The 20450-nt window shown below is 54.0% G+C and overlaps 1 protein-coding gene across 2 annotated transcripts in view; it reads left to right on the top strand.

Annotated features, from left to right (window-relative positions):
• IL21R (interleukin 21 receptor) overlaps nt 1-18957 on the top strand; it is a 33450-nt gene extending 14493 nt beyond the window's left edge. For both annotated transcript variants that reach the window (XM_088833134.1, XM_088833135.1), the window contains exons 2-9: nt 4248-4311; nt 7533-7635; nt 10617-10816; nt 13010-13173; nt 14192-14369; nt 14812-14905; nt 15305-15389; nt 17552-18957. In XM_088833134.1, coding sequence (XP_088689260.1) covers nt 4263-4311; nt 7533-7635; nt 10617-10816; nt 13010-13173; nt 14192-14369; nt 14812-14905; nt 15305-15389; nt 17552-18250 — 1572 coding nt within the window. In that variant the 5' untranslated portion in view covers nt 4248-4262 and the 3' untranslated portion in view covers nt 18251-18957. The remainder of the gene's footprint in view (nt 1-4247; nt 4312-7532; nt 7636-10616; nt 10817-13009; nt 13174-14191; nt 14370-14811; nt 14906-15304; nt 15390-17551) is intronic.
• The last annotated feature ends 1493 nt before the right edge of the window (nt 18958-20450 follow it).

Below are 20450 nucleotides of genomic sequence, written 5' to 3'. Positions count from 1 at the left end.
AGGACTGTGCTGGAGGGCTTCATATGTACTCATGCATTTAGTGCCTGCAACAAAGATGAGGAAACAGAATCAGAGAGGCCAGGAACTGGCCCAGCGTCACCAGTTGGCACCTGGCAGGTCTAAGCCTGGTGCTCTTCACTCCTCTGTAGGAGGCTGCAGGAAGCCTGTATCCACTGTCCTTCACTCAGGAAGCGCACCTGCTGGTCTGGGTACACCTCGGGAGTAAGTAGCTGTTGCCCTCAGGAGTCTGCTGAGCAGGAAGCCCCATAAAGGGATGGATTCAGGGCAGGGAGGGGCATGGGACTGGGAGACCTTTGTACTCAGTCTGTAGGAACCAGAGGAGATGACTTGAAGACTTCATCATTCAAGGCTGATGTTTCCCAAAACTTGAGTGGCTTGTTTTAGATGGTTTTAAATATCCCTGGACCCCCTAGTGAGAGAGTGAGACCCTTTTCAAATTTCTTTGGCTCCTCTGATGTTGACGAGGTGGAGGTGGGGAGAATCTCAGTTTGATGCTAGTATGTCTTCAACACCTCTCTCTGATACTCTTTAATCTCCCTTTTTAAACAAAGGCAAACTAGATCTCCAACTCATCAGAGTCTTAAGCAAGGAATAGTGTCTTGCTAAAACTCAGTTTCTGTCTGTTTTCCTTGTATTCAGGATTTACATTTCATTGCGTTTTCTTTCATGGTGAGTTGGTTAGTTTGTTTAAGAAACACTTACACAATGCCTACTAATATGCCAGACACTGTTCCAAATGCTTTAAAAACACTGACAATTCTCCCAGGAACTCTACGAGGTAGGTTATTAATATCTCTATTTTACAAATGAGGACTCAGAGGCCCGGAAAGGTTAAGTAAACTCCTCAAGGTCACACAGTATATAATCGGCAGTGCTGAGATTTAAACTGAGGCAGGCTGGCCCCAAGTCTGAGTTTTAACCACTGTGGTGCATACTGCGTCTCCATTTCATATTAGTCACCTGTTGAAGGAGGGCTTCCCTGGTGGCTCAGTGGTAAAGAATCCGCCTTCAATGCAGAAGACATGGGTTCGATCCCTGGGTTGGGAACATCCCCTGGAGGAGGGCACGGCAACCCACTCTAGTATTCTTTTCTGGAGAATCCCACGGACAGAGGAGCCTAGCAGGCTATAGTCCATAGGATTGCAAAGAGTTGGACACCACTGAAGCTAATAAGCATGCACGCGTGTACCTATTGATGGTCTGATTTTCCATTTTGAGATGTTTATTGGAGCAAAAACTATGAGACCAGATAAAGAGAAACAGCAAGTAGATCACAGCACTGGTAAGAACCTTGAAGGCAGTAAGTGGCAGGAGTTCTAGAACATTCCAGCATAGCTTCATGGACAGAGGGATGGAGCAGGTGGGCCATGAAGACTGGGTGGGTGGCGGGGTGGGGAGATGTCTAAGAAGCAGACTCAGCCTAGGAACTTGTCTCATGCAAAGGCAAGGAGGCACCAGGGGGCCTGGGATTCTGGGGACTGGTGAGTAATTCAGAGCAACTGGCCAGTAAGAGCAAGAATCCAGCTGCCTTGGACAGCACTGTACGGTTCACAGAGCACTGCTGCATCTGCTTTTCCACTGACTCTTCTTAACTGCCAGGTGCCATGTGCATTCCTGTCCCCGGTTTAGAGATGATAACTGAGGTCAGAGAGTTAGAAAAGCCAGAGAAAAGCTATTATTTGCTCCAAGATGCTCTGGCCACAAATTTGGGGCTCTTTGTTCTGTTCTACTATTTCAGGTATCTTAGATAGCAAGTCACAGAAAAATAATTCTACCAAATAGGTTGGGGGGGTTAGTGTATGTTAAATCCAGGTGTGGACATCAGGTACAGCTGGATCCAGGCCTTCAAGTGCTGCCATGGGGACTCTGGATCTGTATTTCTCAGGATTGACATTTCTCTAAGAGATGACAATGGAGAAGGAAATGGCAGCCCACTCCAATATTCTTGCCTGGAGAATTCCATGGACAGAGGAGCCTGGCAGGCTACAGCCCATGGGGTCGCAAGAGTCGGACCTGACTTAGCGACTAAACCACCACCATCAAGAGATGACAAGGACAGCTACCAGCTTCTAGTAGGCACCCAAAAAATCACCTCTTAATAGAGTTCTAGAAGAAATTCCAAGATCGCTCTCATTGGCTTTGCCTGGGTTGGTGTCTGTGTCTGATCCCTTTACTTGACCAGGTGGGTGGAGTGCTCCAGGGCTGGATTAGGTGAACACCCTGGTTCAAGTCAGCTTCAGTTTGAGGGGCTATTCGTAAAAGGGGAAGAGATGCCCAGAAGACAGAAGCAGCAGAAACATCCCCTCCTTCCCCAGGGGCTTGTTTGTCATTGGTGCAAAGGCTGAGGAATGAGGGACCTTGAAACTGGCAGAGGATCTTGTGCTTTTTCCTGTGGCCCCAGAGGGAGCCACTGGGAGCGATGTGGACAGAGCTATGCCAGGCCCTGTGCTGAGGCTGGAGTCAGAGATGTGGACGCACCAGTGAGGGGCAGACACACACTCCATCTTCTCTAACAGGAAGGCAGATCCCTAAAGTGTGATGATCAGACTCCTCCAGGGCGTGGAGCCAGGCATGAGCAGAGCTCCTTGAAGCAGATTTAAATACTATCTGTGCCAACATTATTTTATTTCAACAGTGATGTTATTCATTTTAAAGTGTGTTGGGGAGGTAATTCCCTGGTGGTCCAGTGGTTAGGACTTGATGCTTTCCCTGCTATGAGTCCTGGTTCAATCCCTGGTCAGGGAAATAAGATCCTGCAAGCCATGTAAGGAGGTCCAGAAAAAAGTGTATTGTGGAAAAAATGCACAACTATGAACATTATTGCTTAGGTTGAGGTTGGGGTTTAATTTTTAAGAGTTCATTTATAGAAAATAAACAGTAGTATACATGATCTACGAATATGGCCAACTTTTTGAAAATGAGACATTTAAGAACCTCTTGGCTGGGTCACTTAGGGAGTCAGTCCATTTCTGGTGCTCTAAAAGCCTGTATCCATCACTGTTTCTTGAACGTTTACGTGTCAGGGGCTCTGCCAGGGGCCCAGCAATTCTATAAATGGAGTCTTTGAATTCTTGCAGGCATCCTAGAAGCAGGCTTTACCATCTTTACTTATAAGGCTCAGAGAGGGGAAGTGTCCAGCCCAGAGTCACACAGCTGACCCTCTCTGCGCCCTGCACCACAGCCTGCTTGGTGACTTGTTAGGGAGTTCAGAGGAAGCTCTCTTGGGGGCCAGAGTAGGATCTGGGGAATCCAGGCTCAAGGATGGTATCCGGAAGAAGCCACACACGTGACCTGGTCCCTATGTGGGTCAGTCCTCTGGGCTTCAATTCCAGCTACACCCCTGTCTGTGGGGTCAATCTGGGTGGGGTTCCTGGACCCACTGGTTTCTGGCTGGTACCTTCCCATGCAGGCCCATAACTGAGGGTGCAGCTGGCAAAGTGCCAGCCTGGTGAGTTGTTCCTCTGCCCAGGGTGACTCAGGTCTCCAAAGAGGTCTCTTCTCCCTCTCACACAGATCAGGGTGAGTGATCAGGGTGAGTCCAGGCCACCTTCATGCGCTCAGGCTGGGTTCCCTGGTGCTTCATGGTGGGCTCACCCAGGCAGGCTCTGTGGTTGAGTTATCGGGCTAAGCTTATCTTAGTATTAGGTAGTGATCTCCTTTGTGGTCTAATCTTGGATTTGTTATTCACTGAGAAGCCAATTCAGGGAAACCTGGCGTGCTGCAGTCCACGGGGTCACAAAGAGTTAGACACAACTGAAAAACAGCAACAAGAAGCCAATTAATTGGGCTAACATCAACATGGGGATTTCATGGGAAGGAAATAGCTTTGCTTATCAAATACAACTTTCCAAGCCACTTTGCCTTTTCTCATCTAGGTGGGTAAACACACGCACGTGCTACAGCAACAGGTTTATTGGAATCTCTGAATAGCGAGCTCTTCCCCCTTTCCATGCCCCTCTCACTTGTGCCTGTGCTGGGTGCCCAAGAAGAAGGCGGTGGAGAAGTGAGGAGGGACCCTGCGGGTGCAAATTGGCCACTTCTAAGGGACAGGAAGCCTTGGGAGCAGCCAAGTGCTCCTCAAACACTTTTGTTTTTTTTTTCAGAAACAAATCCAAGAAACTGAGAGGCAAGTCTTCCAAAGGAGGGATGCAGACCAGAGTGGGGCAGTTCAGGGCCCCTTGGTCTCTGGACCCCAGGCTCACCCTCTTGCTGTGTGTCTCTTCCAGGCTCCGGGAGGCAGCATGCCGTGTGCCTGGGCTACGACTTTGCTCCTGCTAATGCTCCACGGAGGTAAGTAGCTACCCCGAGGTCTGCAGGTGGGGAGCAGCCGTGCTGGCCTTGTGAGCTGCAGGGCAGGGCTAGAGTGTCGGAGCCTGTAGCATCTGTCCACTTATAGCTGACATGGGTGCAGTAGCCCTCTCTGCGTCAACCAGAACCCATCCAACCAGCGAGCTCCACCATCTGGAAGTGGTTCATGCAAGTCCCACATGGTCCAGCCCACTGTCCTGGGTCTCCAGGTCTCACTGGCTGGGGAGGCTGGGTCGGGGGGAGGATGAGAGACTTCAGCCTTCATCTCCATGGCTCTCTGCCTTGGCCAGCTCCCAATTCTTGGAGGGAGGAAGTCCTGCTTGTGGTCTAACTTCAGTTTCTCCTCATCTCCTAGAAGATGGTTTTCAACAATCCTTGGGCCCACTGCTGGCACTGATATTCCCCAGAGATGTTAAGCCCTGAGCTGGGAGAGGCCAGGAGTTACACTTGGGGGTGGAGTCGGGGCTGAGAGATCCAGGAAGTCTGCCTGGAGGAGGCGGAACACAGCACACAGGCTCAAATAGGGGCTGGACTCGGGAGGGGTGGGGTGGGTGCCCTCTGCCGCGGCTCTGCTGACTCATGGGCATTTCTCTCCGGTTTTTACCGAAAGACCCAGAGCTTCAAATAGCTCCATCAGGAAACAGATGTCAGGCTACTTTGATTTTCCTTTCTGAGTGGTCAGCAGCCGTCCTGGCTCTAAAGGGCCTTTAGGTCACCTGCTGCCACTCCCCACCCCACGGGCATAAATTCCAAGCCCCTGCTGTGTCCCGGGCACCACTGAGCAGCCTATGAAGTTCATGCAGCCCTGACGCCCAGTTCTCAGCTGAGGAAGCTGAGGCTCAGAGAGGGTGGGGGGCAGGTTCATGGCCACACAGGCAGGCAGTTGCGGAGCTGGGATCAGTTCCCAAATCTGCATGATTCCCATGGTCTTAACTGCTTTTACTGGGTGAGTACCTCGTGCAGGCGGCGTGGGCTGCCCCAGCATGATAGCATCTAAATACCACCACACACACACCCCTTCAAGGAGCCAGTGTCCCCAGATTACTAACAGGGACTCAGAGCTGTCGTGAGTCATGTGTCCACTTTCTGTGGTTGCCACTGCCTCCCACATGCTGTGATAACCCTGTGGGGTGGGAGTGGGGTGGGGGTGGGGTGGAGGGAGGGTAGCCCTGGGGCTCTCTGCCCAGGGCTCAGGGTACTGACCAGGTGATTGGGTTTTTACTCCTTCTGGTCCCTGATGCCACCTCCATGCTAGTTTCTGGGACTGCTGTCCTCTCCTCAATGCTTCATTCCAAGTTTGAGACAAACCTTGTCCCTTGGTAAGGGCTTCCCAGGTGGTTCAGTGGTAAAGAACCCACCTGCCAATGCAGGAGACACGGGTTTGATCCCTGGATCAGGAAGATCCCCTGGAGGAGGAAATGGCAACCCATTCCAGTATACTTGCCTGGGATATCCCATGGGCAGAGGAACCTGGTGGCTATACAGTCCATGGGATCGCAAAAAAGTTGGACATGATTTAGTGGCTGAACAACAGTAGCTGTCCCTTGGTGGCCTTGAGCTTACCGAGGAATGGCAGCTCCTCTCCAAGCTCTGGATCCCTGAGAGAGAATAACCAGGATACGAACCCAGAGAGGACACGGCCACATGGGTTTGGGTCCTGCCCAAATCTGTCCTTTTTTCTCCATAAATTATCTGAACTTGCCCTTCTGTGCCCACCGATGGGCCCTGTGTTCCTTCCGAAAGGACGCCTCCTCCTAGAATAGGATTGGTTTCCACATCTCAGATTCCTTGCTAATGGCTGCTGGAAGCCTTCTCAACCTTGCAGAGGATTCTGAGGCCACACCTGCAGGAGAGAGTGCCGTGATCGATTAGCAATGTCTGCCGTGTGTCCGGATGTAAAGAACTAGCAGAGATGAGCTTCTGCCTTTCCTGGGTTTCATCAGCCCAGACCAAAGAGAGACAGGAGGCATAGCCCAGTCTCAGAGCCTCAGTATTCCTATCTGTAAAATGGAAAGGAGAGTGAAAGTCACCAAGTTGTGTCCAACTCTTCCACCCCATGGACTGTACAGTCCATGGAATTCTCCAGGCCAGAATACTGGAGAATACTAGCCTTTCCCTTCTCCAGGGGATCTTCCCAACCCAGGGATCAAACCCAGGTCTCCCACATTGCAGGCAGATCCTTTACCAGCTGAGCCACCAGGGAAGACCATGAAATAGTGGGGGGATTAGAAATAAAAGCTGTTTCCAGCAACAATATTCTTGGCTCCAAATCCAGCTTCTGAGCTAGACGGAGCCCTGGGAAGAATGTACTCCCACCCTCTGGATCTTCATCAGTCAAGGAAAAATAGGAAAAAGCCACTAAGAATGAATCCACTTAAAAGGGGAACAGATTTCTGGTAAATAGTAGGGATGTGAGGGTGGGGGAAGAGCAGTGTTGGCACTTGATCTTACAAAACAAAACCGAACTAAAACTTAAGTGGATGTTGTCAAACATTTACCAAAATTTAAATTGTGGTTGGACCTATATTTTTAGAACCAAAGTGAAGCAATTGACATTGGAGGTGGGAGAGTATGAACTCTTCCAATAAAATTGCCTGAGAGGGCCAGGCCTGTGTCACTTTGGTAGTGGTGGTGGTGCTTTGGGTAGTAGGATACATATACATTTTGGCAAATATGTTCAAGGGTTTCTCAGTTTTCTGAAGTCTTCTTGCTCCTTCAGAGCACTTCTGGGTCACCGAGGTCTTTATCCTGTCTGAGACCAACTGCAGGGGAATAGACGGCTCCTCCTTGTCTCTCACTGGCTGCATGAATCCCTCTCGCGGGATGTGCAGATTCTTCTGGCATGTGGGGCGTTCAGGATGCGCCACCTTGAGAGGAAGGCTGGCCAGGAGGGATGATGAACTGGTGTCTGGACACAGGGCTTGTGGGGAGAGCCCATGGTGGGGACCTGCTTAGTTTAGGAATCTCATCCTCACAGCCAGCCTCAAAATTTTGGGGGGGCTCAAAAACAGAATTCTCAGGTGGCAAGAACCCCCCTTGCCCCAGTCCTTCATCTCAGTGGCCCTTGAATCATCATATTCATCATGGCCCAGGGACGCCTGCTTCCCCTCACCATCCAGCCCTCAAGGGGTTTAGGGGGCGGTGAGCCCTGCAGCCCCCACCCTACCCCCTCACCAAGGCCTCTGTCTCCCCTGACTCTCCAGCCTGGGGCTGCTCCAACCTCGTCTGCTACACCGATTACATTGAGACTATCACCTGCCTCCTGGAGACATGGGCCGGGCACCCCGACTCGCTCACCCTCACCTGGTAAGTGGCCGGGCCTTGCCAGAGACCTCGGATTGAATTGACCGACTGGGTGCGTGGCAGGTTTTGTTGTTATACAGTCTCTGTGTCTGACTTTTTGGCGATCCCATGGACTGTAGCCCACCAGTCTCCTCTGTCTGGATTTCCCATGCAAGAATACTGGAGTGGGTTGCCATTTCCTTCTCCAGGGGATCTTCCCAACCCAGGGATTGAACTCACATCTGCATTGGCAGGCAGATGCTTTACCACTGAACCACCAGGGAAGCCCCCCTGGCAGGTAGTTAAGCAATTTAAAAAATATCTACCACTGCATGGGGGTTCACTCAGCCCTTTCACCAATAGCACTGGTTTCACTGTGGGCTGAGAACCGTGAGCTGGGACCGTGAGCTGAGAATCACTGACCGTGGTCTGGGAGTCAGTCTGCCCACCTTTCAGATGTTCACACAGGGCTCCTGAGACTCGTCCAGTCAGCAGGGCTGCAGAGACCACCCTCTCTTGCCCACACAGGCCTGACGGTGGTTTTGAGACTTCAGGATGACCAGACTCCCACGACTGTCTTGAACACCGAATACATGCCCCACATCCAGCTATGCTTCACATGAATGATCACTTCTGGTTCTCACAATTATTACTCCCATTTTACAAATGAGGACACTAGGGTTCAGAGAGGTTATGCAGTTTGCCCAAGGTCACACAGCCAGTGAATGGTGGAGCTGAGATTCAAACGCGGGCAGTCTGACTCCAAGATCCGCGGGTCTGTATTAGTGCATAATGTTAAAGAAAACATTGTTCATTGCACTTGTTAAAGAGTGGTAAGATGTATTTTTTTCACTTTATTTTTTAAAACAGAATGAGGGGTTCATGCTTTTATTTATTTTTAAATTAAAAAAAAAATTTGGCTGTGCTGGTTCTTCATTGTGATGCATGGGCTTCTTTCTAGTTGCAGTGTTCAGTTGCCTCATGGCAACTTAGTTCCTGGATCAGGGATCAAACTCACGCCCCCTGCCCTGGAAGGAAGATTCTTAACCACTGGACCACCAAGGAAGTCCCAAGTCAGATTTTATTCAAGACCATCATGATAGGTGTAGGGGCCGGGGGTTTTGGCGTAGGGAAGAGAGATTGGGCTCAAACAGAATTCACCAAGGAAAACTGGGAATTTTTAGCCAAGGAGAAGGGCAGTGAATGGGAAAACACTAAGAGGAAACATCAGGGGTCAGGGGAGTTCCAGATAAACTGACCTGAACTGATGGCAGCCCAGTGTGATCAGACATCACTTGGGTAATGGTGGAGGATGAGGAAACTGACCAGGTATGAAGGATGGACGATTCTGGCTAAGCTAGTTAGCAGGATTCTTGATGAAATTAGCCAATGCCCCAAAGTCAGCGCCTAGTTGAGGAGAGTTCCAAGGAGCCTGAGCTGAGCCTGGTCAAGGAGAGTCTTCGTCAATATACTGCTCGGGATAGAAAACAGGCGGCTTTCATTCTGCCATCACGAACTCATTCAGTTCTTCAGAACATATTTATTAAGCTCTTGCCAGACATTCGCAGGTACTGGGGGCTCAGTAGAGCCCAAGACTGACAAAGCCCAGCAGTCCTATAGCTGACACACTGGAGGGAAGACAGGCAATAAACATGTAAACAGCCAACAGGATACGTTCTGAGACTGAGTGCTTTAGAGTCCAGGAGCCTTGACCCTGAAGTAGAGAGTCAGCAACATGGGGGGAGAGTGGCTTTAGCCAGGGTGGTCCGGCCAGGCCTGTCTGGGTGAGGAGGAGGCAGTCAGGGAGCTGGGGAGAGGGCATTCCAGGCAGAGGTAGCATACGTGCAAAGGTCCTGAGATAGGGACAGGCTGGGGAGTTTGAGATAGGGAGGAGGTCAGTGTGGCCAGAGCAGAGTGAGCCAGGGTGAGGGACGAACTACCAGGGAAGGAGGGGAGAGGCAGGTGGAGGCCAGCTTCTGTTTGTGTGGGTGGTGAGAAGCCACCTGAGGATTTTAGGCATGGAGATGACAGAGAATTTTTAAAGGTCCCCCTGGATGCAGTCTAAGAGTCTTAGAGACCCCCTTTTTTTCAGCAGAAGTTTCTATTCCAGCAAACACTTGGCAGAGAACTGAGTCCATGCCTCCATATTAGCCCTGGAGGGTGGTCATGTTCATAGCCTGAAGAGGTAGGTAGGGGAATAAATATCTGGTGAACTCCTATATATACTTCAAAACCCACTGTTTCTGCTCACTGGCAGTTAAAAAGCCAGAGCATTGTCCCCTAACTTTATACCAACAGCCTTCCTGGAAGGCCACCCAAAGCAGGGGGTAAGGTTCATTTGGCTCTTATCTTGGCCCTGAGCACAAGCACTTATTAGGTATGCATCGGATGTTGGACAGAAAGTGGGCAAAAGGGAGACTTGAAATGCTTAGCTTCCTTCCTCTAGGACAGTGATACAGATGGTGAAACTGACAGGGATATATTTAGGTTCAGTCCAGGAAAGAATGACCCAAACTTCCAAAGTTAAAAGCTACTGCTCTCAAATGGGGCTTCCCCAGTGGCTCAGTGGTAAAGAATCTACCTGCCAATGGAGGAGACATGGGTTTGATTCCTGCGTTCGGAAGATCCCCTGGAGGAGGGCATGGCAACCCTCTCCAATATTCTGACCTGGAGAACCCCATGGACAGGAGAGCCTGGCAGGCTACAGTCCATAGGGTCACAAAGAGTCAGACACAACAGAAGCGACTGAGCACGTATGCATGCATGCTCTTAAGTGAGGTAGTGAGTTCCTGGTCCCCTGGAGGCATACAAGTCAAGCCTGGACACAGGCCATCAGGGCTGCTTCAGGGAAGGAGTAGCTTCCCTGGGAGAGGAACAGTTGGACCAAGTAACCCCCCAGCCCCACCTCAAATCCCTCCCAGCCCCAAGATTCTGGGCTTGGGCCTTGGCCCTGAGCCCTGAGCCCTGCTGGCTTCCAGCCATGACTGGCTGCTCTGTCTTTGAAGGCACGACACGTTTGAAGAGCTGGAGGATGAGGTCACCTCCTGCAGCCTCCTCCGGTCCTCCCACAATGCCACCCATGCGGAGTACACGTGCCATATGAATGTGTTCCCCCTCATGGCTGACGATTTCTTCAATGTAAGCATGACAGACCCATCCAGCAACTACTCCCAGGAGTGTGGCAGCTTTATGCTGGCTGCGAGCAGTGAGTATCCCTCAGACCCCAGAGCTTAGGAGAATGCATGGTCGCTGAGCTGGCCCACCAGGCCCACCCTCAAAGCTGACCTGTCTTATGTTCTTCCCTCTCCTTAGAGTTCTTTTTGCTATAGTGTGATGGGTTGTGGGTTGATCAGTAGGTTTGAATCTTAACCAAAGAGAGGGAGCAGGGTTATGGAAACGAGCTGGACAGGGACCCAGGACCTTGGCCTTCAGTTCTGGCTCAGCCCCAGTCTGTCTGTGACCTTGGACTTCTTCCCTATTTATAGACTGAGGGTTCTTTGAACCCTGACTCTTAGGGATTCTGTTCCCATTATGGGGGATATTGGGTCCCAAGAGAATAACCTCGCTGAGTTTTTTTTCCCATTCATTGACTCCGTGAGGCCCAGCATCTTCCTCCAGGCTGGGGGTAGGGAGGAGTCCACAGGCAGAAGGGGCCCAATTGGTGGAAGCAGTTGTCTCTCTGGGTCCAGAACCAGGTTGGGTCCAGGTGTGTCCGAAGTGGGGTTTCCAGGGAGAGGGGGTGAGAGTCCTGTGCCCAGAGGCATGCAAACACAGATGGCTAAGAGAGTCCTGTCTTCCTTGGGAAGGCCCAGCCTCCGCGGTTTGGGTGTTTCTGGCCCTGGATCCCCAACGGTAGGGCAGGGGGTGAGAAGGTATCTGTCATTCACACCCTGGGGGTCCAGGTTTGGGTCATTTCACTGTGGGTGTCACACCGCACAAGGTGGGAACGAAGCTTCACACACACCCAGACACACCCAGAGTCTCTCTCACATACACACATTCATAACTGCGCCCTCGAGGACATGCATGGGTGTCCCACCCACCCTCGGCCTATCCAGCCTGGACAGCTGCCCACATGCTCGCTCCTACACGGGCACACGTGCCCGCACGCTCTCTCAGCCACGCAGATCCCAGAGTGGCTAGTTCACAGAGCACAGGTGCCCTCCTGCCCCTCTGAGAGAGCCGGGCAGACAGCAAGCCTCCCCCTGCCCCTGCAGAGGAGAAGGGACTGCTCCACTGCCCCCACCTCACAGGGGGGTTCCAAGTCACTTTGCCCTCTGGCCCTGCCTCTCCCTCCCTGCCAGGGTCTGAAGCCAGGCCTGTACCCAGATTTGCAGGGGGCAGTGTTCTCCCCACCCCCAGGCTCTTGTCTCCTGGGCCCTGGATCCCTGTCCTTGACCCCATCCCTGATCCCTGGCTCTGGTCCACACCACCGAGCCCAGGACATACCAGAAAGTGGAAAACCAGGCCTCCATTGGCCTGGGGGAAAGAGGAGAGGGTCTAGAAGCATTTCCAGTCCCAGGAGACAGTGAAACTCCCCCCGCCCTCCACCACCTCCTGAGCACGTGCCTTCCCCCATCACAGTTCGTGGTGCCGAGTCATCCGCAGCTTCAGAGTTGCTGTTTGAAATCCCTGGCGGGGATGCACAGTGGTTTCACAAGCATGTCTTGAAGGCCTACTATGCGCCAGCTCTGTCCTAGGAGCTGTAGACGTGGCACTGACCGGAGAACAAAACCTCTGTCCCAAGGAGCTAAGATTCCCCGAGACAGGGGTGGGTGGCAAGCAGGATCACAGAGCCCTAGAGGGCGTGGTGTGGTGACTCGGATCTCTGCTCCTGCACTTTCCAGAAAATGTCCAGGAGATGACAGCATTCACATCACATCCCCAGGGCCCCTTCAGGCATCAAACTGCTCCTGCAGAACAGCCCGGCAGACACTCAGAGGTGGTAACGTCCATCATTAGCATAATTTGTGCTAATTAATTAGCATGATGCTAATTACAGTCTCTTGACTTCTCAAGGAAGCTAGAGTTAAAAGAACACGTTTAGAGCAGACATGGAGAACATGTGGGTCTCGTTGGTTTTTTTCCCCTGGCCGCCGGTCTGCTTTCTTGCCCCCTTAGGGGGTAGCATCCCCCTTGAGACTGGGAGGGCTTGGTCTCCGAATCTGTCATCTATCTCTGTCCCCTGCCCAACCCAATCTCATCTAAATCTCCCATTTCTCAGATGAGTAAATTAAGGCTCAGAGACAGGGTGCTTCACCCCATGTCATTCAGGGTCACTAGTCTTCATCTCATCAAGAATGGATCAGGCATAAGGGAATTTATTCCCATTACCACATCTTTCTCAGCTGCTGCAAAATCTCATCGCATTTTTTTCTTTCTGGCTTTTTCCTATAAGTCAAGCCATCTCCCCCTTTCAACGTGACCGTGAACTTCTCTGGATATTATAACATCTCTTGGAGTTCCAGTTCCAGTTCCAGTCCCAGTGACCGTGTCTACGCTCTGAAGGACAAACTTCAGTATGAGCTGCGTTACAGGAAGGTTGGAGAACCCTGGGCTCAGGTGAGGCCCTCAGAAGACTGGGGCGGAGGGGGTCGGGGCGGGAGGGACGGGCTATGCAGAGCATCCAGGCTGGAGGAGGGGCAGCCACAGGTGAGCCTGTAATTCACGGTCCAGAGTGGAAGCCAAGGACTCGCCAGGGATGGATGCTCTCCCTGGCGTACTCTCACTCCCTGCTGCCCTCGTCTCACTTTTCCCCGGGGGAGGAGACCCCCTAAAACCCCTTCCTTCCTGTCCCTGTGTCAGCGTGCCAGAGAGGAAGGGATCAGCACCATCCCTGGTTCTATCTCAAGTCTCGTTCCGTCACAGTAGAAGTTTCAGAAATGGGGCAGCCTGGAACTGTCCCACTAGATTTAGAAAGGCCACCGTTGGAGACTTCCAGAAGCATCGCTAACCAAGGAAGTTCAGAGGGACCGTTGTTTCACATGTGAAGGCTTCTGAAGGCGTTCTTTGTTTAGAGTGTTGAAGCGTTCCAGAACGGCCTGATGTTTAGAACAGTCACAGCTGAAGAGTTCTAGAATTTTCCACCCTTCAGAATGGTCCCAGTTGAAGACTTTCATAAATGCCATTGTCCAGACTGTCCCCAATGGAAGACTTCCGGAGGCATCAGTTGCTAAGATGCCTGTAGTTACAGATGCCCAGAAATGCCCACTTTGGAAAATACCCGCTGCTGAAGAATTAAAGAAGTGTCAAGGGCTGAAATGCTGCCAGTTAAATATTCCCAGGAAAGGTCACTGCTGCTCCTGGGACATTTCCAAGCCCTGCCAGGACTGTGAGTGGATGAGCTTGGATCAGAGAGAAACAGAACAGAGCACTGTATCTTAGGGAAGCCACGGCTCTGTGCTGCCCAGGCCGAGTGGCCAGAACTCAAGACTGGGGGCTTGCTTCTTGTGGAGGGGGTGGAGACTTTGTGGGAGAGACTCTGCCCCTTTTGTGGCGGCTGGTGAAGGATGGTTCTGCTGTGGCGGGGGTGCTGGACTTGGGGTTCATGACTCGGTGCATCCTTTCCCTGTGCCAACAGAGTCCAAGGAGAAAGCTGATCTCAGAGGATTCCAGAAGCATCCTTCTCCTCCCCTTGGAGTTCCACAGCGGCTCAAGCTACGAGCTGCAGGTGCGGGCAGGGCCCCAGCCCGGCTCCTCCTTCCAGGGGACCTGGAGCGAGTGGAGTGACCCAGTCGTCTTTCACACCCAGCCGGAAGGTAGATGTGAAACAGGGATGGATGGACGGACATCCACTCCTTGTACTAGATCTTGCCCTAGTGCAGCCACCCCGATCCTGGCTGGAGGGTACCCACTGAGTCCTGTGCCCGCTTGTTGCCACTCCATAGCATTTCTAGGGCCCCTGCTTGCCAGGCCCTGCATTGGGTGCCAGGCACATCTCCTGGCAGGGCATTTGATCCCCCTAATACATCTGTGAAGTGGGAATTATTATGCCCATTTTTGCAGATGAGAGAAAGGAGGCTCCAAGAGATTAAAATCACTTGCCTAGGGTGGGGGTTGAACCCAGGTCCATCCCACTGTGAGGTACCACCACCTTCCCACCCTCTTCCCCTCCAGCCTGGACCCAGTGCCCCCCGCCCACACCCACGTAACCTCTTGTAAAGGTCAGTCAGTGTCACCCAGTGTTCGTTTCCTTCCCAGAGAGAAAGGGAGACCTGTATCTTCACCTGGTTCCCATCCTGCTCATCCTGGTCTGCATCATCTTTGTCTTCTTGGGCCTGAAGGTCCCTTGGAGGTGAGGCCAGGGCACAGGGAGGCAGGGAGGGATTCAGCCTGGGCCAGGATTTGGGGGACACCTCTAGGAGCTGGAGTGCGCAGGGCCTCCACTCCCTGACTCCTCCCCACAGCCCCGTGGAATTGAGGGTGGAGGAGGAAGTCAGGGCTCAGAGCGGGGCAGCACTGGCTCAGCACAGAGTAGGCAGCCCAGCCCTTTAACACTGTGCACCTTCAGGAGACTCGCTGCCCCATTTTACAGATGTGAACATTGAGGCCTGGGGCAGAGGGGTGGAAGGGAGGGGCCCGAGTTGTGTCTTGGAGACGCTGAGTCTCCCACAGGACACATTTGGCTTGCAGCTGAGCAGGAGGCCCATCTCTGGGAGATGCAGGGGGACTCACCTTGTCTCTGCCTTCCCAGGCCATGGGAAAAGGTGTGGCTGCAGGTGTCCAGCCCAAAGCCCTTCTTCCAGCCCCTGTACGTGGGCCACAGCGGAGACTTCAAGGTGAGCATCCCCACCCTGTGATGAGCCCCTTGGAGCCTCTCGCCTTCTTCTGGGAGCTTGCGTCTCCCCTCACACCTGGACCCCCCAGTCCCACCCTGCAGATCGGGGGCACCCAGATCCCCGCCCAACCCGGAGCCAGACTTCATTCTCTCCATCCACAAGGTGGCTTCAGTCTCTCCATCCACAAAGTGCAGGAAGGAGTTTCCATGGAGCAGGGTTGGCATGAGTGTTAAACCAGATCCTGCAGCGTTTCTCAGGCCGAGGAATCAAACTGGGGCAGAGGGTGAGCCAGGTGGTCCCTTGAGCCCCAGACTGGCCTCCTAGTCCTTTCATAGAAACCCTTGCTCTGGAGGTGGGAGGGAGCAGCTTCTGGGAAGGAAATGGCCCCACCTGCGAAATACATGGGGCCCCCACCACAGCTGCCAGCACCCATGGGTTCTCTGTGCCCATGTACCGCCACCCCCTGCCCCGAGGCGGCAGCCACCGCAGAGAGGATGTGGTGATGGCGGGCGGGGCAGACAACCTGCTCCAGCCGAGCCTGAAAGTCAGGAGGTGCTACCTGCCGGCTGCCTGGCCATCACGGAGCGCCGTCTCGCCTCCCCCCTTTCACCCTCGTAGCAGCCCCTGAAAGTGGGTGGCTGGGTGTTCCATTGTCCCAGGGGAGACACGAGACGACCAGAGACTGAGGCTCGGAGACAGGCGGCAGCGGGGTCTAGGTTCCAGCCCACGTCCAACCAACCTTTCCTCTTTCCTCTGCACTTTCCCTGAAGCTCAACTCTTACGTCTATTCTGCTTGTTTTAGGCCTCACTGATACACTGGGTGCTCTGCCAGGAGCTCCACAGATGTTATTCAATTTATCATTTAATCCCCACAACCACTCTGTGGAGTGGGGACTGTTAGCACGCCCGTTTTGCAGACGGGGAAGCTGAAGCAGAGAGAGGCTCAAGGCCACACAGCTGAGAAGTGACTTCAGATCAGGGGTGACAGGCCTCAGCAGAGTTCTGAGATGAGCTTTCTGACCAAGGAGCTCAAAACTGGGAGATTTTGGTTCTCAGGGATGTTCTCTGCCGACTGAATGGAGACCCCGTGTCATGAGGGGAACCCCTGGCAGGCAAGGGCAGGGAGACCCTGAAAGCTTAAGGATGGCTGCCTCAGTTCATCTTTGCCCCGCAGCCCTTATCAGGAGATGCAGTTTTGATCCCTGAATCAGGGAGATCCCCTGGAGAAGGAAATGGCAACCCACTCCAGGATTCTGGCCTGGGAAATCCCATGGACAGAGGAGCCTGGCAGGCTACAGTCCGTGGGGTTGCAAAGAGTCAGACACGACTGAGCGACTGAACCACCGCTACCACCTTATCCTTTCCGAGTGGCTGGTTCTTGGTTCATTCCACTCATCCATTTACTTAATATGCATTTTTTTGGGCACCTACTGTCTGCCAGGCACTGTGTGAGCCTCTGGGGGACACAGCTGTGACCCGAGAAGTGAAGGGCTTCTGCCTGGCCACATGTCCACGCTAGTAAGGAGAAGCGAGGTTTCGAGAAATCTCCCCAAGGAAAATAAAACGGGAGGCCTGGTGGGGGCGCTGTCACTCAGTCCTCAGGCCCTCCTGCCCTTTGGTCCCCATTACTCGGGAGTCTTGACTTCACACCCACACAGACCCCAGACCACTGAGCAGTGGATCATCTGCGCCAGCAGGCTGCCAAGAGCCATGGCTCCTTGCTACAGGTGGGGAAACTGAGGCCCAGGGACGCAGGGACAGTGGGGGGACCGTCTCTGGACAGGGACACAGCAGCGTGCTAATCTCCCCCGCCCCCATCTCTCTATATTCTGCAGTCTTCCTTTCTGTCTGTCTTGTCTCTGTTTATACGTAAACAGCTCACCCCCTAACCCCTGTCCCTGGGCTTCTCAGATGGCCCTAGTGGTAAAGAATCTACCTGCCAATGCAGGGGATGTAAGAGTTGCAGGTTCAATCCCCAAGTCAGGAAGATCTCCTGGAAGAGGAAATGGCAACACACTCCAGTATTCTTGCCTGGAGACTCCCATGGACAGAGGAGCCTGGTGGGCTGCAGTCTGTGGGGTCGCAGAGTCAGACAGATCCAGTGACTGAGCACCCTTGTCCCTGCTCCCATCCATGACTCTTCCTCTTTGCCTCTCTTGCAGAAATGGGTGGGCACACCCTTCACTGCCTCCAGCCTGGAGCTGAGACCCTGGAGCCCAGGGGTGCACTTGGCCCTGGAGATGTGCAGCCCGTGCCCACCGCAGGGTGCAGCCAAGGGGCTGGTGCCCACGGAGCTGCCAGAGCCCGCAGACCTGGTGGAAACTGATGGGGTGCCTGAGCCAGGTTCCTGGGGCCCAGTGCCCTCCACCGCTGGCAGCTTGGGCAGCTCGCTTTACAGCCAGGAGAAAGACCGGCTGTACGGCCTGGTGTCCATTGACACGGTGACCGTGGTGGATGCAGAGGGGCTGTGTGCCTGGCCCTGCACCTGTGGGGATGATGGCTACCCTGCCCTGAACCTGGACACTGGCCTGGAGCCTGGCCCGGGCACAGAGGACCCGCTGCTGAGCACGGGGGCCACGATCCTGTCTTGTGGCTGCGTCTCGGCTGGTGGCCCCGTGAGGCCGGGCAGCCTCCTTGACCGGCTAAGGCTGTCCTGTGAGGATGAGGCAGATTGGACACCCGGGCCGTCGGACAGCGAGGCGGGCTCGCCCCCGGTCGGCCTGGACATGAACACGTTTGACAGCGGCTTTGCGGACTGTGACTGCGGCAGCCCCGGGGACGAGGAGCCCCCCAGGAGCTACCTCCGGCAGTGGGTGGTCATGGCCCCTCCGCCTACGCCACCAGGGTCCCAGGCCAGCTAGCGATGCTCCTGAGCCATGAGCTGCGGATAGGGTCCCCGGGGGCTGTGGAGTGAAGAGGCCTGCAGCCCTGGTCTCCCCGACGGGCAGCCTGAGCCTGGTGTTCACAGTGTGCATCTGGGGTTCAGGGGCCCACGGGCATGGCTGTGCGTGTGTGTGTGTGTGTGTGGCCCGCGTGCCTGGGTGGACATGGAACACCCCCGTGGTGATGCCACCTGTGTATCTGTGCCAATGTGAGTTCCCCGCATGCATGAATGTGAGCGGCACGTGCCTCTGTGCATGTAGGGGCAGCCTCCCTCCCTCCCAGGCACGTGGGGGTGGCCCCCGGGACACATGCCAAGAGGCCAGTCACATGCTGGGACCAGGGCCCTGCCTGGGACAGACCACAAGCCCGGCACCCACCGCCCCCCAGCCCCGGTCCTGCCTCTGGGAGCCACACAAGGTCCACACTCTTCCTCATCACCTTGCAGGGGGCAGGAGAGGGGACCAAGTGAGCCCACCGTGACCCTGGGGGTGGGCGGTGGATGGAGCTCTGAATCCTGACTCTGACACATCTTGACTCTGCCATCTTTGGCGTGTCGCTTCCCCTCTCTGGGCTGGAGTTTCCTGTCTGGACCATGTGGGTGGCCTGACCTACCCTGTGGAGAAATCAGATAGGTCGCCCACATACGGTGTGCAGCCCAGACCCTCAATAAACATCAGCTTCCTTCCTTCTGCGGCCAGGACCACGGTCTGTGCTGGAGCTTGGGTGGGGCTGAGAAAGCAGACACGACCCAGGTACCTGCAGGCTGTCCCGCCCTGCAGAGGGGCGCCTGGGGGATTCTGGGCCGAAAAGCAGCTTTGTTTCTTAGAATCAGCCCCTCAGCAACCAAGATTTCGCTTTCGGGCTCCTGCTGCCCATTCGTTGTTCCCATGATGTGCCCAGGAGATATGTGTTGAGTACACACTGGTGCTGGGATGCTGGGAGAGGACCCTCCTCTTGGCACTCATGGTGGGGGAGGGCCCTGGACTAGGCAGTAAGGACACGGTGATCTTGGTCGCTGGCATCTTATTTGTTCATCCTGGGGAATTAGAAGACGTCAAGTTCTCGACGGTTTGTAGAGAGCCTGCTGAAATGTGAAATTAAGGTTAAGAAAATACTTCTTTGCGACATTTTGAAGGCAACTTACTGAACGTCAGCTTTTCACAGGAGCTGGAAATTGGTGCTGCACATTGCAAATAATTCTTACTTTAAAAAGGAAAACAAGATCCCAGGAAAATCAGAATGGACATCTCCATAGTGGGGCATAACGTGCAGAGGTATTCCCCATCCCCTTCTCTGCTGCTGCTGCTGCTAAGTCACTTCAGTCGTGTCCGACTCTGTGTGACCCCATAGACGGAAGCCCACCAGGCTCCCCTGTCCCTGGGATTCTCCAGGCAAGAACACTGGAGTGGGTTGCCATTTCCTTCTCCAATCCCCTTCTCTAGAGCCCGATAAAAATAAAAACAAAGGAAAAGAGATCATTCTTCTCCTAAGGGTGCTCACCTTTAGAGGCAGGCTTTTCGAGGCCACCGAGCAGGGTTAAAATAGCGGAGTCTGTTTCACCCACCAGCTCTCAGAGCACTGAGGGATTCTCCACCTCGACCTGGCCTTGCTTGGCCAGTGGTTCTTCCCAAAAGCCAGGCTGCAGGGCAGCGCCTGAAGCTCTGGCCTGTCTGCTTTTGTATGAGGCTGACCTGTCAGTCCTGCCGATGGCTCCTCTGACTTCTCTGTAAAAGGGCGGGCGGGGGTCGGGGTGTGATTGGGAGAAGTCGCTAAGAGAACACCAGATTCCTTGGTTCTGAAAGTTCTAGAACATTGATGGTCTTAGTAGTGGGACTGGGATCAGGATGTGTGAGGTGCAGATGGGAGCACAAGTGTGAAACCACAGCTCCTGCAGGTGTGAGCAGCCCTCCCCAACCCCACCGTCACCCCGGAGACACTTGGGCCACGGTGTGCTGTGGTTTTCACACCTTCAGGGAGACCAGGTGCCCCATGCACCCTGGGCTCTCTGGGGAAGCAGCTCAGCTCTCCGGCACCCAGAGCTCTGGGCCCAGGTGTGGGGGGGAGGGGACACCTGCGACCCCTGCTGATGGCAGGCCAGGGTGGCAGAGGGGCACGGGTCTCTGGCCTGGGCCAGACAGGACTCCTCACCGACACTTTGGGTCTTTGAAGGGGACCCAG

This window comes from Moschus berezovskii, chromosome 27, assembly GCF_049115385.1.
Source record: "Moschus berezovskii isolate FMDL1 chromosome 27, NW_MosBer_1.0, whole genome shotgun sequence".
NCBI classification, from domain to species: domain Eukaryota; kingdom Metazoa; phylum Chordata; class Mammalia; order Artiodactyla; family Moschidae; genus Moschus; species Moschus berezovskii.
The sequence above is the reverse complement of the archived record's forward strand: the minus strand, read 5'-3'. Positions and strand labels throughout refer to the sequence as shown.